This window comes from Lepisosteus oculatus, chromosome 16, assembly GCF_040954835.1.
Source record: "Lepisosteus oculatus isolate fLepOcu1 chromosome 16, fLepOcu1.hap2, whole genome shotgun sequence".
NCBI lineage: Eukaryota > Metazoa > Chordata > Actinopteri > Semionotiformes > Lepisosteidae > Lepisosteus > Lepisosteus oculatus.
In genome coordinates, this window is record NC_090711.1 from 3,820,732 (window position 1) to 3,834,738 (window position 14,007).

The 14,007-nt window shown below is 41.3% G+C and overlaps 1 protein-coding gene across 3 annotated transcripts in view; it reads left to right on the top strand.

Moving 5' to 3' along the window:
* hck (HCK proto-oncogene, Src family tyrosine kinase) overlaps nucleotides 1-12,695 on the top strand; it is a 28,708-nt gene extending 16,013 nt beyond the window's left edge. For all 3 annotated transcript variants that reach the window (XM_069179600.1, XM_069179602.1, XM_069179601.1), the window contains exons 8-13: nucleotides 687-839; nucleotides 1,066-1,248; nucleotides 2,515-2,591; nucleotides 8,253-8,406; nucleotides 8,770-8,901; nucleotides 10,032-12,695. In XM_069179600.1, the coding sequence (XP_069035701.1) occupies nucleotides 687-839; nucleotides 1,066-1,248; nucleotides 2,515-2,591; nucleotides 8,253-8,406; nucleotides 8,770-8,901; nucleotides 10,032-10,234 (902 nt within the window). In that variant the 3' untranslated portion in view covers nucleotides 10,235-12,695. The remainder of the gene's footprint in view (nucleotides 1-686; nucleotides 840-1,065; nucleotides 1,249-2,514; nucleotides 2,592-8,252; nucleotides 8,407-8,769; nucleotides 8,902-10,031) is intronic.
* Nucleotides 12,696-14,007: the final 1,312 nt, after the last annotated feature.

Consider the following 14,007-nt stretch of genomic DNA (forward strand, 5'->3'; position numbering starts at 1 on the left):
TCCATTAATTGTCAGAGTAAATTAACTTTCAAAGCACGTTGACATTACAGAAGCAAACAGTAAGCTGCCATATGCACAGAAATTAAAAAGAAAGTGTTGGTGATTTTGTAGTAAAAGAATGTGTGTTGTAAATTAGAATGTTTGAGTTCTGCACTCCGATTAATCAGCATTTCTTGCTATGTGAACATCCAACAGCAGCACACAATTATCCTTTTGCATACTAGCTCTGAACCGTTTGGAAGAGGGCAGCTTCACCCTGGTAAATTTATTTCTGTAAAAAAAGTAAAAAAAGTGGCATTTATTCCCTTGTGGCATTTCCAAGTTGGTTTGCAGTAAAGAGACTACCTCAAACATAAAATGGAGAACTGCAAACCCAAATCGATGTATTCTGTTTCTTGTAGATCATTGCCCAAGTTCTGTACAGGCTGCAGGAGAAGTAAGCTAATAATATCCAGGAGCAAAAGTCCCTTTCTTGCTGGTATTGAAATGTTTGCATCTGTTATATTACAGTCCCAAAATGGCGCTCATGGGTTTGTACAGGATAGTGTCACATCTGCCTTAGTTTCGTATACTGTACGTCCCCTCATGCTCCAGGAAATCATCACCATCACCGCTACTTAAAGCAAGCAGATCTTTATCATGTCTGTGGGTCTTTAGGTTTTGGCTGATATGAAGTGTCTTGACAGAGCAAGGAGACGGTCTGTGTCAGTCCCTGACGGAGCCCTGCATCAACCCCAAACCACAGAAACCTTGGGAGAAGGATGCCTGGGAGATCCCCCGGGAGTCGCTGAAGCTGGATAAGAAGCTGGGAGCTGGTCAGTTTGGGGAGGTGTGGATGGGTAAGTCGCACATCTCTTTCACGTAGGTGATGCCAATGCCTGGCAGAGAGGAAACCACTGGGCCTCAGACCCCCAGCAGTTTGCTTTTTCCCTGGCAAAGTTTCTGTGTTCCTCTCTTCTGTACCCAATAGTTTACTGCGCCTGCACGTAAAACACCTATTGTGTGTATTCCTCTGGAGCTCTCTGTGAAGATTGTGAAGCCCTTACTGATTCTCTGTGCTTCCAGCCACCTACAACAAGCACACCAAGGTGGCTGTAAAGACCATGAAGCCTGGCAGCATGTCTGTGGAAGCCTTCCTGGCTGAAGCCAACCTCATGAAGACACTGCAACATGACAAACTGGTGAGGCTGAACGCTGTGGTCACCAAGGAGGAGCCCATCTACATCATTACAGAGTTCATGGAGAAAGGTAGGCAACTGTTCTGCTCAACACCAGACACCCCATATGGCAGCTGGCCAGATCATAGGAAATCTTGCTCACTGTGCAGCAATCACAGATTTGCTATTGAGCACTGGAAAGTGTTTTTCGTATTATAGTGCCTTGTGACGGCTATTTTTAGTTTCTTTTGAGATTATTATAAAATACTGTACTGATCCCCGGTGTTGTTTGGTAGTGGTGCCACCATATGTGGCTGGTATCTTTTATTTATTCATTATCTATGGCTTGCAGTACTGTATGTAAATAAAATGCCCTGAGGAGGGTGTGTTTTGTTGCACACTTGAAGTGAATTCAGCTATTAAAAAAAAAAACACCAGAAGTTTACTGCAGCATATTCACTCAGCTTTAGTTTACCTGCTTGTAAGATACATCCAGTATTGTGTATTCAAAAGCATTTTATTTTCTAAAGAATCTGTTGATCCGTAGTCTTCCTTAACTGTTCTCCCATTCAACCCTATTCTTGCTTGCAGAACCTGTGTGCACAATGGGGGCATTTTGTAATGTGGGAAGTGTGGTAGAGGCTCTCTATCACAGTGCAAAGATAGCAGCTCTGAAGCCTAATCAAGGCCTGACAAATCACTACATTTTGCAATGATAACTGCATTATAGCGGTGCCATTCAGGCTACTGACTTGATCAGTTTGTGGTTTGCAATTACAAAAAATGTCACTCATAAGAGAAATAAGAGATGTACACTTCTGCTCCTGCTTCTGCTCCTTGATCTAAACTTCTAACTACCTTTGAGCAAAAGCTATATTAATAAATTGCATAACACTTGTGGATAGAGTACCCTATGTAGCATAATTACCTTCTCCATAAAAGACTGTTTTCTGCAAGAAAGATGATTTTTCAACCCCTAAAAATACTTCAGCTCAAATCTGACAAGTGTCTTAATGGGTCTGCAGCTATTTTGTGAGGCCTGTAAATATGTTGTGGACAGTCTCAGATGCCTAATGACCACAGTCTTCCTGGCCTTGTCAGCAGTCTGATGTTTATGAGGGTTTTTTTTTTGTGCGTTTGTGGTTGCAGCTTAGAAAATGAAGAGAGGCAGTGAAGCACCATGACAACAAACCAGCAAATTACAGATAAGAATGCGTGAAAGCAGAGATGTCACCATGATGGCATTCTTGGCATTCTCCACATTAGTGGTTGTCCTGGAGTTCTTGAATTCCTTTCTTTCTGATGGCTTTCAAAGGCTGTTCTCGGCCTGCTGACTGTGTGTTTCCTGACTCTGTAGGCAGCCTACTAGACTTCCTGAAAAGTGACGAAGGCAACAGGTTGCAGCTTCCGAAGCTCATTGACTTCACGGCACAGGTGAGTGCTTCCTCTTCTTCAGTGTGTTCCTGGAAGGGAGCATGGTTGACCAGAATCAAAGCCGTTGACCCTAGTGCCAAAGCTAGGCCCTTTTTTCCTTTCATGCATTTATTTTAGGTGCACTTTTTTTTTTTGCTAAAGATCTGAATTGTTCACAAGTGTATTGAATTCTCTGCTCTTCTGGAGAGTATGAGCTAAATACTGGTTTAGAGCTCTACACTTTGATCAAGCCAAACATGAATGGTACACCATGCTAGACAATGTCAACAGTATTATTTGTAAAGAATAAGCAAGTGTTTCCTCTATGTGCGGTTACATTTTAATATTCAAATCTCCTTACTTTTATAACAGCCCAGTTGTATTGCATCTGAATAGCCATGCCCCATGCTGCTTCTTCATTCACCCCCTGGCCCCCTGAATGAACCCAGGGTGAATTGTGGTGCACGTGCTTGTTTTGCAATGGTAACTGGCCGATGTAGCATGAAAGTCTGACCGGGGGGCAGAAAGTATTTTTCTTTTTTTTCTAATGAGACGCAATGAGTTAAATCTAGGCTACGAATGGGTTAACATTCTGTTTATCCAGACCTTTGAATTAATAACAACATCCTACAGTTTTGGCATTTGTTTTATAATCACCCACAGAACCATCTACAGCATTTGACTATACTGGTGTGTGTGTTTTGCATTGCAATCTAAGGTATGTTTATTTTGTCCGCTGTGATGTACAAATCTGCATTTTTTTCAAATACTCATTTGTATATGAGTTTTACAAACACCAGATCCCATGCATAGGCTTTGTTACAAAAGGGTGCATTCACCTCTTTGGACAGCTTTGTTGGATGATTTGTCAAATTTAGTGGTGTGCCCTGTCTCGCCATTTCCTCTTACACAAAGATCCCAAAATCCTTGGACACTGAGAAGCTGCGGTTTGTGGGCTTTGTCTGTGAATACTGGGAACTGGCATCTGAGATGGGTCAAATGTCGTTGAAAAAGGAGAACAAGGATGGAAGCACGTGCTTCTCGCCACAGATTACACGATGCAGACAGGGGTAATAATGCAAAAGGCAAGCCAGGAAGGCAGAAATAAAGTCGGGGGGCGGCTCTAAAAATACTCCGAATTGATCTCTTGCATGATGTTGATCTGTGCTGAGAAAGGAGAAGAGGAAGCTCAAAAAAGGGGAACTTTCATCATTTGCGATCCCTGAGCTGTCTGCAGAGTGACACTGGGAATCGCTAAACCCCAGCAGCTGTGCTCAGCCATTTTCCAGCGAGTGGGATTTCCCGTTTCTAATTTAAGGGCATCTCTTGGCACTTCCTGTTCTTGTGAAAGTGGTTTTGCTGGTTGCTTGAAAAAGTACGCGTTTCATTTTTTTTGGCTCCGGAATAGTTTAGTAGTTGTATTATATCCTAGTGAATGCGAAAGAGGGATGAGTTTACTAGAGGTTGTTGGCAGTAACTCGCTTGGCTGAAAGAAGTGCATCTTGACAGTAAGAATGAGGCTGAGTGAACCTCCCTCTCTCAGTTTCAGAAGGAATGAGCCAGGGAGCTGCTCCAGGGGTGAAGTAGGGGTTGTGGGTGGGGTGCCAGAGAAATGTGCAGAGGGATGTCCAGTAGGCCAGATAGCATATACTGTACGTAGAAGAGTGGGAGTAAGAGGGATTAGGTTCATCCCAAGCATCTGTTATATTCTTCTATTTTCTTTTAAAACTTCACATAGTTTTAAAACTGGTTTACTCTGCTTTGAAGCCCAATGGCCAAATCTGGGTAGTCTATTTCAATATGAAAAATGTGAATTGTGCTCTAGTAGCAGATTTGTGTGCTGGTGCAAGATTTGATGTAAAGTAAGGACGTTGTTCTCCGCAATACAAAACGGCAAAATAACAAAACACCAGAAACAACAAGAGCTAAACAGCAAATAAAAGATGAGAGACTAGACCCATGTGTTTTCAAGATTCACCATCTATATGGTGAAAGCTCTGTTTCTGCTAGTTTGATAGAAAAACCAGTTGGTGACAGAAGATCAGGTACTCAAAGCATTACAGAACTGGATGCATGTTAAATTTCAAATATGTAAATTTGAAGGTTGTTTGTGTGTTTCCAAGTATGGGACAGCAGTAAAACAGAAATACAGAGAACAATTACTGGGTCTGTCTGTGGTCTGGAGTCGCATACCAGCTCATAATTACTTTATTGAAGTAATTATTAGCACTTTTTAAAAGCCTCCAGCTTTTATTGTTTTAACAAGAACTAAAAAAAAACAGTACTGAGGAGTGGAGCTGTGCACCTGTAAAGAAAGTTTTGTGTTTATTTTATATTATATGTTGGATCAATTGTTTGGCGGAGCGGTGGCTCTGTGGCTCAGGATCTGGGCCTGTGGCTGGAAGGTTGCTGGTTAGTATCCTGCAGCTGGCAGAGGAATCCTACTCCGTTGGACCCCTAAACAAGACCCTTAACCCCACTGCTCCAGGGGCGCCGTATAAATGGCTGACCCTGTGCTCTGACCCCAAGCTTCTGTCCCTGTCTATGGGTCTCATTGAGAGCAAGTTGGGGTATGCGAAAAGACAAATTCCTAATACAAGAAATTGTATATGGCCAATAAAGTGATCATCTTCTTGTTTCACAATTGTAAGTACAATAGCACTAGATAATAGTGAGAGTCATAATAAATTAAAAAAACATGTTACTTTTTTGAATGATTTATCATTTTAGGAAGGGGAAGTAATGTGTAACTAATGACAAAAATGTGCTTCATGCTTGCTTGTAATACATTTACATTTAATTACAATTGTAAAACCGCTGTAGGCTGAATACAGTGTTGTACTGTATGTTACAGATAACTGCAAATGTTAAAAAGTAATCAACCTACAAGATGCTTATCTGTGCTGATTCCTTTTGCACCAGGTTATTTCCCCACAGAAATGATACCTTAGAGTAGAAATGACTCCGTAGTCCGTTTGTATGGTTAATGCTGAAGGTATTGTTTTGTGCCCAGAAATGAAGATATACAGATATACCAGAAATGGAGAATCATGGGTTCAGACCTAGGCTTTGCAACGTGTGATAGCTGATGGCAGAGGAAGAACAAGAGAAGGAGAATGGGTGGGGTTTGGCTCTACTCTCAGCTGGGACACATGTGGCTGGTGTCCCACTGCACAAGGGGTGGAGCTGTACTGTACTGGTAACGTTCTGGATTCACTGTACAAAAAGAAGCAGTTGGTAGGTCCATTGAGTTTGCACTACTTACAGTGGCGAGATGAGTGGAATAGCAAGGCAAAGCCCAGCTGGAATGTGCTGTCAAAGGTGTGCACTTCTGACACTGAGAATCACGCTAAAAAGGTGAATTATTTTTGATTGAGAAGTCAAATCGAGTGTGCATACACTCAGTGTAAAAATACATTCAGTGTAAAAATACGTTCAAAGATGGCAAGAGATATGTGGTTTCAGATACGTGTATTTGCGTAGACGCATTACTTTTTTGGTTGCTTTCGGCTAGAGAAACCACCGTCTAAGAAACTTTAATTTTAAATGCAGGCTCGTGACAGCAGATTGCCTGCGACGATTTTAAGCAATGCCAAAGTCGCATTTTTTTTGCAACCCCCGAATGAGGAAATCGAAGCGGGCCAGCTGGGGATGCTGAGAAACCCAGAGGCCGGGCCTGTCAGCTCTGAGTCGTGCTGACGAGTGAAATATGCCGCGTGGTGTCTGACAGCATTAGTTCGGATGCAAATCATTTGCAACCCAGAGCAGGAGTTTCCACACCCTCTGAATGTGCATGCCTTTTTAAAACCTGTCTAAAATCACATCATCCATCATGACGGATTTTAGAGGAAAATTACGGGTGTTTTTAAACGTACTTTTCCAAGGTTATGTGATAATCAGTATTATACTGTGCCATAGGTATTCATTTTATTATAATATGTACGTATTATTTAAAAGAACTACTGTTCTTTTAAATGTTCTCCATTCATTGGAAGTTTCATTTCACACCTCTCTGCACCCATTCTGACTTCACACCTCTTGATTGGCCTCTCTTTCTGTCCCCTGCTCCCGCCTCTCACTCCTCCTCCCTCCCAACCTTTGTTCTCCCGCTACTTTACCTTTGCCTACTGCCCTGTCTCTCTCACACCTGAAGAAGGCTCCACGGCCGAAACGTTGTGTTCTCTTTCTTCTTTTTTTTCAGCATGGAATAAACCTATTACTTGTTCCTTTGCAGCCCACGCATGCTGATGCAGGTACCCACCTGAACTAATATGTACGTATAGGTTAGAGTGGACATCTGCATCAGCTTGTGAGCTATCAAAGTGTGGAACTTGTTCTTATACGGTATACAGTATGTATTCTGTCTGTTATAAAGATAACTTTCTAAGTCATGTTCATAACCAGGGGTCTGGAACTGCTAGGGGATCCTCATACTGGCTTGGGAGGTCCCCAGAAATGAATCCATCGGTTGGTATAATTGACTCTTTCCCACAGATCTATCTGCTCTGAGCAGTTAAGGGAACGTCTGTTGATGTACATTTCTACTTGAATATTTTAGAAGAGATGGCGCCATGGTTTATAAATAGTGTGGATTGGGTGGTTCCATCTGGAGTCTGTATTTAGGGGCATTTCTTTTAAAGGAGAGCACGGGAGGCCAGTCCAGAACATGGTGTCTTCGTAAAGCACACCATGGGCAAATGTACAGCTTGCGTCGGATTCTGTACTGATTACTTAAGCCTTCAGACTGAGACTGCAGGTTCGGTTTCATGGCAGAGTATGCTTTGTACTGAGCCCCACCCCACCCCTGCCGTTATCTGTGCTTAATAATTGCTGGGTAATGAGAAACCAGAAATGTCTGGTGAAGTTACTGCAGCACTGGAGCAGAGAGCATAAGGGGGAAGTTGTCTCACTGATAACAGTGTAAACGCTGAAAGATGGCAGCTGGTTTGTTTTTTTTTTGTACTTTCCACTTCTGTACTTGTACTTTTTAACCTCCCTTCCTCACGAAACGTGGTCTTGATGGGGAAGGAAAAATATGTGGCTTTTGACTCTGCCAGATCTAAAACGAAATTTCTTTCAGATTAATTATATCTGATGTGAGAACTCAGTTAAGCAGATTTTGAGTTGAAAAAAGCAATGAGGAAGCTGACAAATAAAAGGAACAAGAATTTTAATTAAAAATAAACAGTACCCAGAACAAACTGTGCATATCGATGTATATCATGATCTATCATTATAATGCACTACTTTTTTCCCCACAACCAGCATATATTTTAATTAACCTGATTAAATTAATTGTTCATTGGTTGCCGGTGTTAATGACAGGAATGAGCTACAACAGAAGTTACAATTGGACCAATTCATTTCTGTGGAAGTGTTTTTGACATAGGATTTACTATTTGCTGAGCAGTACCTGGATTGTGAAGACATTCCTGTTTTTTATTAGCTTTTTTATTTCTGTGTGCATTCTTTTTATGTGTTTTTTTTGTGGTGTGTTGGTCTGATTTGGATTTTTTTTTTTGGGTTGGTCAAAGGTACAGTCAAATCATTGTAAACATGTGGTGAGGGTATGCATATCTCGGGAAAGGAAAGGAAATACATGCTAGAAGCAAGGTGCTTCATGTGCAAAGGACGAAAATACACCACAGATGGGTGACTCATGCTCTTGGTGCTGTTTTCCAGATTGCAGAGGGTATGGCGTACATAGAGCAGAGGAATTACATCCACAGAGATCTCAGAGCAGCCAACATTTTGGTGAATAAAAACCTGGTCTGCAAGATAGCTGACTTTGGTCTGGCTCGCATCATTGAAGACAACGAGTACACCGCAAGAGAGGGTGAGCTAGACTGGCAACTGCTGTAGCATTCATATTCCCTGTAAAATCTGTCATTGGGTCCTTTGTATTATAGTTTTATCTTAAAATTTTTACGGGATTTGCTGTCCCGGTTCATTAAATTTATTGTAGATTTCATGTATTCCTTGCTTGCTCGTGGATAGTAATAACAGTAACAGTAATATTGCAGCAGGCCCAAGAAACAAAAGTGGTCAAAGCTGCCTCTGTAAGTGACAAGCATGATGTGGTTTTCAATTTTTGTGTCCTGGTGCTAAGCCTACTGTGCCACTTGAGAGAAAAGCTGAAGAGTGCAGCTCAACAGGCATTGAAAACATATGAACTGGACTCTTATTTATCTATGCTTAGGTGCAAAGTTTCCAATAAAATGGACAGCTCCTGAAGCCATCAACTATGGTTCCTTCACAATCAAATCAGACGTCTGGTCCTTTGGGATCCTCTTGACAGAAATCATTAGCTACGGAAGGACTCCCTACCCAGGTGGGTGTGGTGTTTGGTTGTATGAGTGTGTGATGTGAGTATTCGGTGCAACTGACGTTCTGAACTGTCCGGAGGGACAGTTCTAAGGAGGGACCTAAGGATCTGCGCCTGTGGCTGGAAGGTTGCCGGTTCAAATCCCGCAGCCGGCAGAGAAATCCTACTCCATTGGGCGCCTGAGCAAGGCCCTTAACCCCAACTGCTCCAGGGGTGCTGTACAATGGCTGACCCTGCGCTCTGACCCCAGGCTCTCTCCCTGTCTGTGTGTCTCATTGAGAGCAAACTGTGGTATGCGAAAAGACGAATTCCTAATGCAAGAAATTGTATAGGGCTAATAAAGTGATGTTATGTTATTTTGTAGCATAGAACACGCAATGTTACTGATGTCAGCTTTCACACCAAATGTACTTTAATTCAACAGTGGCCAGAGCTCTGGACTTGTAACTGGAAAGTTGTAGGTTCAAATCCCAGGTGGTGCACTGCTGTTGTACCCTTGAGTCAAGTGTTTCACTCATGTTGTCAGTAATTACCCAGCTGTGGTCTGGATAAAAGCAACTGCCAAACAATCACATTCACTTTAATAATAACCTCTAGTCTTAGAGGAACTTACAAGCATTCCTCAAGCCAGGGACGCAGAATGCTGCTGAATGCATTCAGCACACTTAAGAGAATGCACTGTAACTGATAGAACAGTTAACTTAAAGAAAATGGCTGGGGCATAAAAATCAGACGGGTCAGAAAGCAGGGTACTGTATTTCTGTTTCTGTTGAGGTCAGCTGTTGGTTTTGATGTGGCAATAAAGGCAAATGTTGCCAGGCAACTAACAGGAAGCAAAAAGAAAAACAGAAACTTTTTTCCTCTTATTTGTTTTTCTTTAAGGACTGCAGAAGTCATTGAAAGGTGACGCTTTAAGTGTCCGCGTGTTAATGAAAAGTACATACGATGTAAAATGTTCGGATTTCCTGTGAAATGCACTTGACTCAACAATTTACTCCTGGGCTACTCAGATAGGTTGAGGTTTTCTCTTGTCTGAGAGGCGTGTATGCTGCTGTTTTTGTGTTTCCGTCTAGCTGTCAGTATTCGCGAGCCCAAACGCAGTGTCTCCTTTGTCTCCCCTCTACCCCGTCTCGCAGGGATGTCGAACCCCGAGGTGATACGATCCCTGGAGAGGGGGTACCGCATGCCTCGCACGGAGAGCTGTCCCGAGGAGCTCTACGACATCATGATCAAGTGCTGGAAGAACAAACCAGAGGAGAGGCCCACCTTCGAGTACCTGCAGAGTGTCCTGGAGGACTTCTACACAGCCACAGAGAGCCAGTACCAGCGGCAGCCTTGAGGACACAGAACGTGGAGCAGCACTGCGTGAAGAACCACATCTCTGCTCGCTCTTGATTGGGTCCCACAGCGCACTATGAATTTGCCAGCTCCAGGCAAAAACAAAAATGTGATTCAGACTAGTCTTCTATATTTGCTCTCCTGTCCATTGTTTCTGTTTTTATCTTTCTTACCAATCATTCACAACATCTGGAGGAGCCTTCACAGAGAAGAATGCCGCTGAATGGATTTCTGTCCCAAGCCCCTGCAGACTCATCTTGGTCCCGAGACAGCAGTTTTAACATGTGGGATAGTGAACGTGCCTTAATATATCTGTCGTTCTCTCAAAGCGCTCACAGTACTGTTTACTTCCAGATAAGGAATTAAAATTAAGGTAATTTAATGTGCATTACTATATTTAGCTTTAGATACTAAAGGAAACTTTGGTATGTTTGTGTTCATTAACTTTCTCTTTTTTTCCATAAACATATTTAGTTGTAGAACTCATGGTACTTTAAAAAAAGTCCTTATTTTCAAGTGCTTCTTATAGGATTTCAGGTGTATATTTTTTTTATGTAGTGTGTGTGAAAAATACATTGTTAAAATATACATTCCTACTGCATGTGAAAATTTTTAAAAAGCATTTCATGTAAAATGTGGCACTCCCTGTTTACGGAACGTAACCCTCATTTTCATTTTGCAAATCTTTCAGTTGTCTTATTTCACTTGCGTAGTTACATTGTTTGCAGGACCCACTGAAGAGTTGCAGAGAAGAGCACTTCAGAATCATGACTGGATTTCACAATGCATCTGAGACTGCATGAACCTTTTTCACAGTCCAGCTCTGTTCCATGTAGAAATATCAGCCGTGCAAGTTGTCTCACTCATGAGTGCCACAAATTCAGGTCACCGGTATTAAAACATGTATGTTTACTAGACAGTCCAATCAGGTGTAGCTTTGAAGAAATGCTGAGATCTGAGGTTTTATACAGTATATAGCCTATATTAGGCTTTTTATAGGACACAACCCTTCTGTTAAGTTTAGTAACCACACATGCGTCACACTTGGGTTAACAAATCGATACTGTACTGGGTCTCAGTAAAGAGGTAGGCCTTTGAGTTCATTTCCCATTACCAAAAAATTGTGAGTAGTTGTTTCATGAAATAGGAAACCACAAGTTACCAGCAGAGGGCGAACTTCACATCACTCTGCCCCCTGAGCCCACTCTACGCTGTAACTTATTCATGTGGCATCCACTGATTTACCAATCGCTCCCTTCGATTCAGGGTCGGGGGGAGCTGGCACCTATCACGTGCCATTTCTTTTGTGATTGTGTTTGTGTGGTCATCATTGTTCTAAAGTTAAAGCGCAGACAATATCTTTGAAAGGTTTTTAGCCTTTTAACACTGAACCAAAGCAAAAAGCCTTTTGATTTCAGAATTGTTTTCAAGACGTCTAATTCTCCTATTGCTGGAAGACAATAATAATTTGTATTACCTTGAAGCATCCTGAGTTTATTTCAAACTTTTCCATATTGACAACATTGCCACACAAAATATTTCTGAATTTATGATTCCATTAAATGACTCCCTTAAAAAGTGATTGCATGTTTTGCATTTCTTTTAAGCTAGTATTTGTTTCAAATTCAGTCATTTTTCTGTATCCGTCATGAGTAAGCTGGGAGGTGTAAAATATGCAATATATTTGTGTATACCCAAAGTTTTGCATTTTAATTTATTTTGCACGGGTTTTGTTTTCATTTTTTTGCTTTCCTGCTGTATGAGAAATGTGTACTGTCGAAGAGAGTGGGGCTTAACAAATAGCCCTAAGGAGGTGTCGTTTGTTATTATAAATACAATTTTAAAATGATGTATTTAAATTTAGTTGTTTGAATTCTTTAAACATAAATCTTGTAATTGCTTCGTTATCATGTAAATGGCTATTTAACGCGTTCTGCTTTTGATAATGTTCACTGTTACTGTTCACACTTAATTTTGCAGATGTCAAATTAAAAAAACAACGGAAAAACAGTTGTGTTGCTGTGATGTACCATGATGATACAAGTGATTTTGAACTAATCTGGCTTTTACAAGAAAAACACGGGGGTCCGTTTTTCTCTTCACTCTTGACTTTGTTTCAAGCTTCAGAATCAATTGTTTCAACTCAATCAGGTTCCTTCTGAAAAACCAGCCTGGTAGAGTGTTGGCAACATGCTTTGATCAGGAGCAGTAGTGCTCTTTCTGTGCTACTCTTAACTTGGCCAGTTTGGCAGTTCTTGCTAAGCCTCTGAATCAAAAGTGGTCAAAAATCAAAAGTTCAGCTAAACTTGAAGATTATTTGTAATCCTAACCCGTACATGGCACAAATCAAGCTTAATTTATATTCCATTTCAGCAGCAGGTTACATAAAGTAAAAATCTGGAAATTTGAAGCAGATTTACAGCAGATACATTTAAAATACTGAATAAAGCTGATAATTTCAATGTTTGTGACTACTGTGGAGTTATTTTGGTACTTTTTGAACACGGTGTTTTAAGGCAAGGTTCTAAAAGTGCCACCACTCCGCCCCATATATCAGTTTAGCAAATTTAGCTTGTGCCGTAAGATTTTTCATCCATTCGGGTGCGGTGCAGAGGGCAATGTGCATTGTACACTGCTTCCTACTTTCACGTTCTTCTGCATTGTTCTGGTGCTCTCTTTCGTCTGTCTTGTGGTTCCTGTTCCTCTACTGGATGGCACCACTGGCAACGCCTTCTCGGGGCACATGGGCACAGCGCCACGCAGAATCTGGTTCATAAAGACCAAAAAGGCATTTGAAAAGAAAAACATTCAATACTCTGGAAGATTAGTAAAGCACACTGTTGTACCCTCTCAAGCGGATGTTATTGTATTATATATCAGATTTGGATTGCTCTTCACTTCAATGCAATATGTCTTCTTTGGGAAAACTCTTTCCACTAAATTATGGTCCACATTAAAATTTAGAAAATGACAGACTGTACCACCGTTCGACTGTACCACTGCATTATGTATGTTTCAACAAGTAGAAAATAACTCAATATTCAATATCATGTGTGAAGTTATGAGCTTTGGATACCATTGCCTGGGTGGCTATGTGACATGAAAAATGCACTGTTCTGAAATATTCATAATGGTCACAATATATATGATTGCAATTCAATATACACTGAGCACTCTTTTTATGCAAGTGTGGTTTTTAGTATATGGCTGTTGATATTAATGTATATTAAATTGAGTCACACGCCGTTTAACTTGATTAATGTCAAGAGATAAAAATACAGAAAGGAACCAATATATTGTATTAATCAAAATAGCAATGCCCTTATGTCAGGTACATGCTGGTGCAGGTGCATGCTGTTCAGGCAGGCTCATCCTGACACGACAGACAGATGAGAATACAAGAGTTGTGCTAACCATGCCTTGCTTGCCAAACCTGAGCCCACACTGAATGTCTCTGGGATGAGTGGGGATGATGAGGGGCACCTCGGTCTTAGAAACCAGTAAACAGACACAAACTTGTCCAGATTCTACCAGGGGGGGGTGGACGGTACAGATGTCCACAAGACAGAATCTGCAACATGTTGCAAAGCATGCTTGTATGGCTTCTAACGGCCAACTGCTTCAAAACAGACCCTTGCGGATCAATCCGATTAATGACAAATGTTAATGTGAATTACTGCAACGAATTTACCAGTGGCACACGTGTTCAATAAAACGTTGGGGGCATCTCTTACAATTATTTTCACCTTTTTCCTGAACACAACTTGGTGAAAA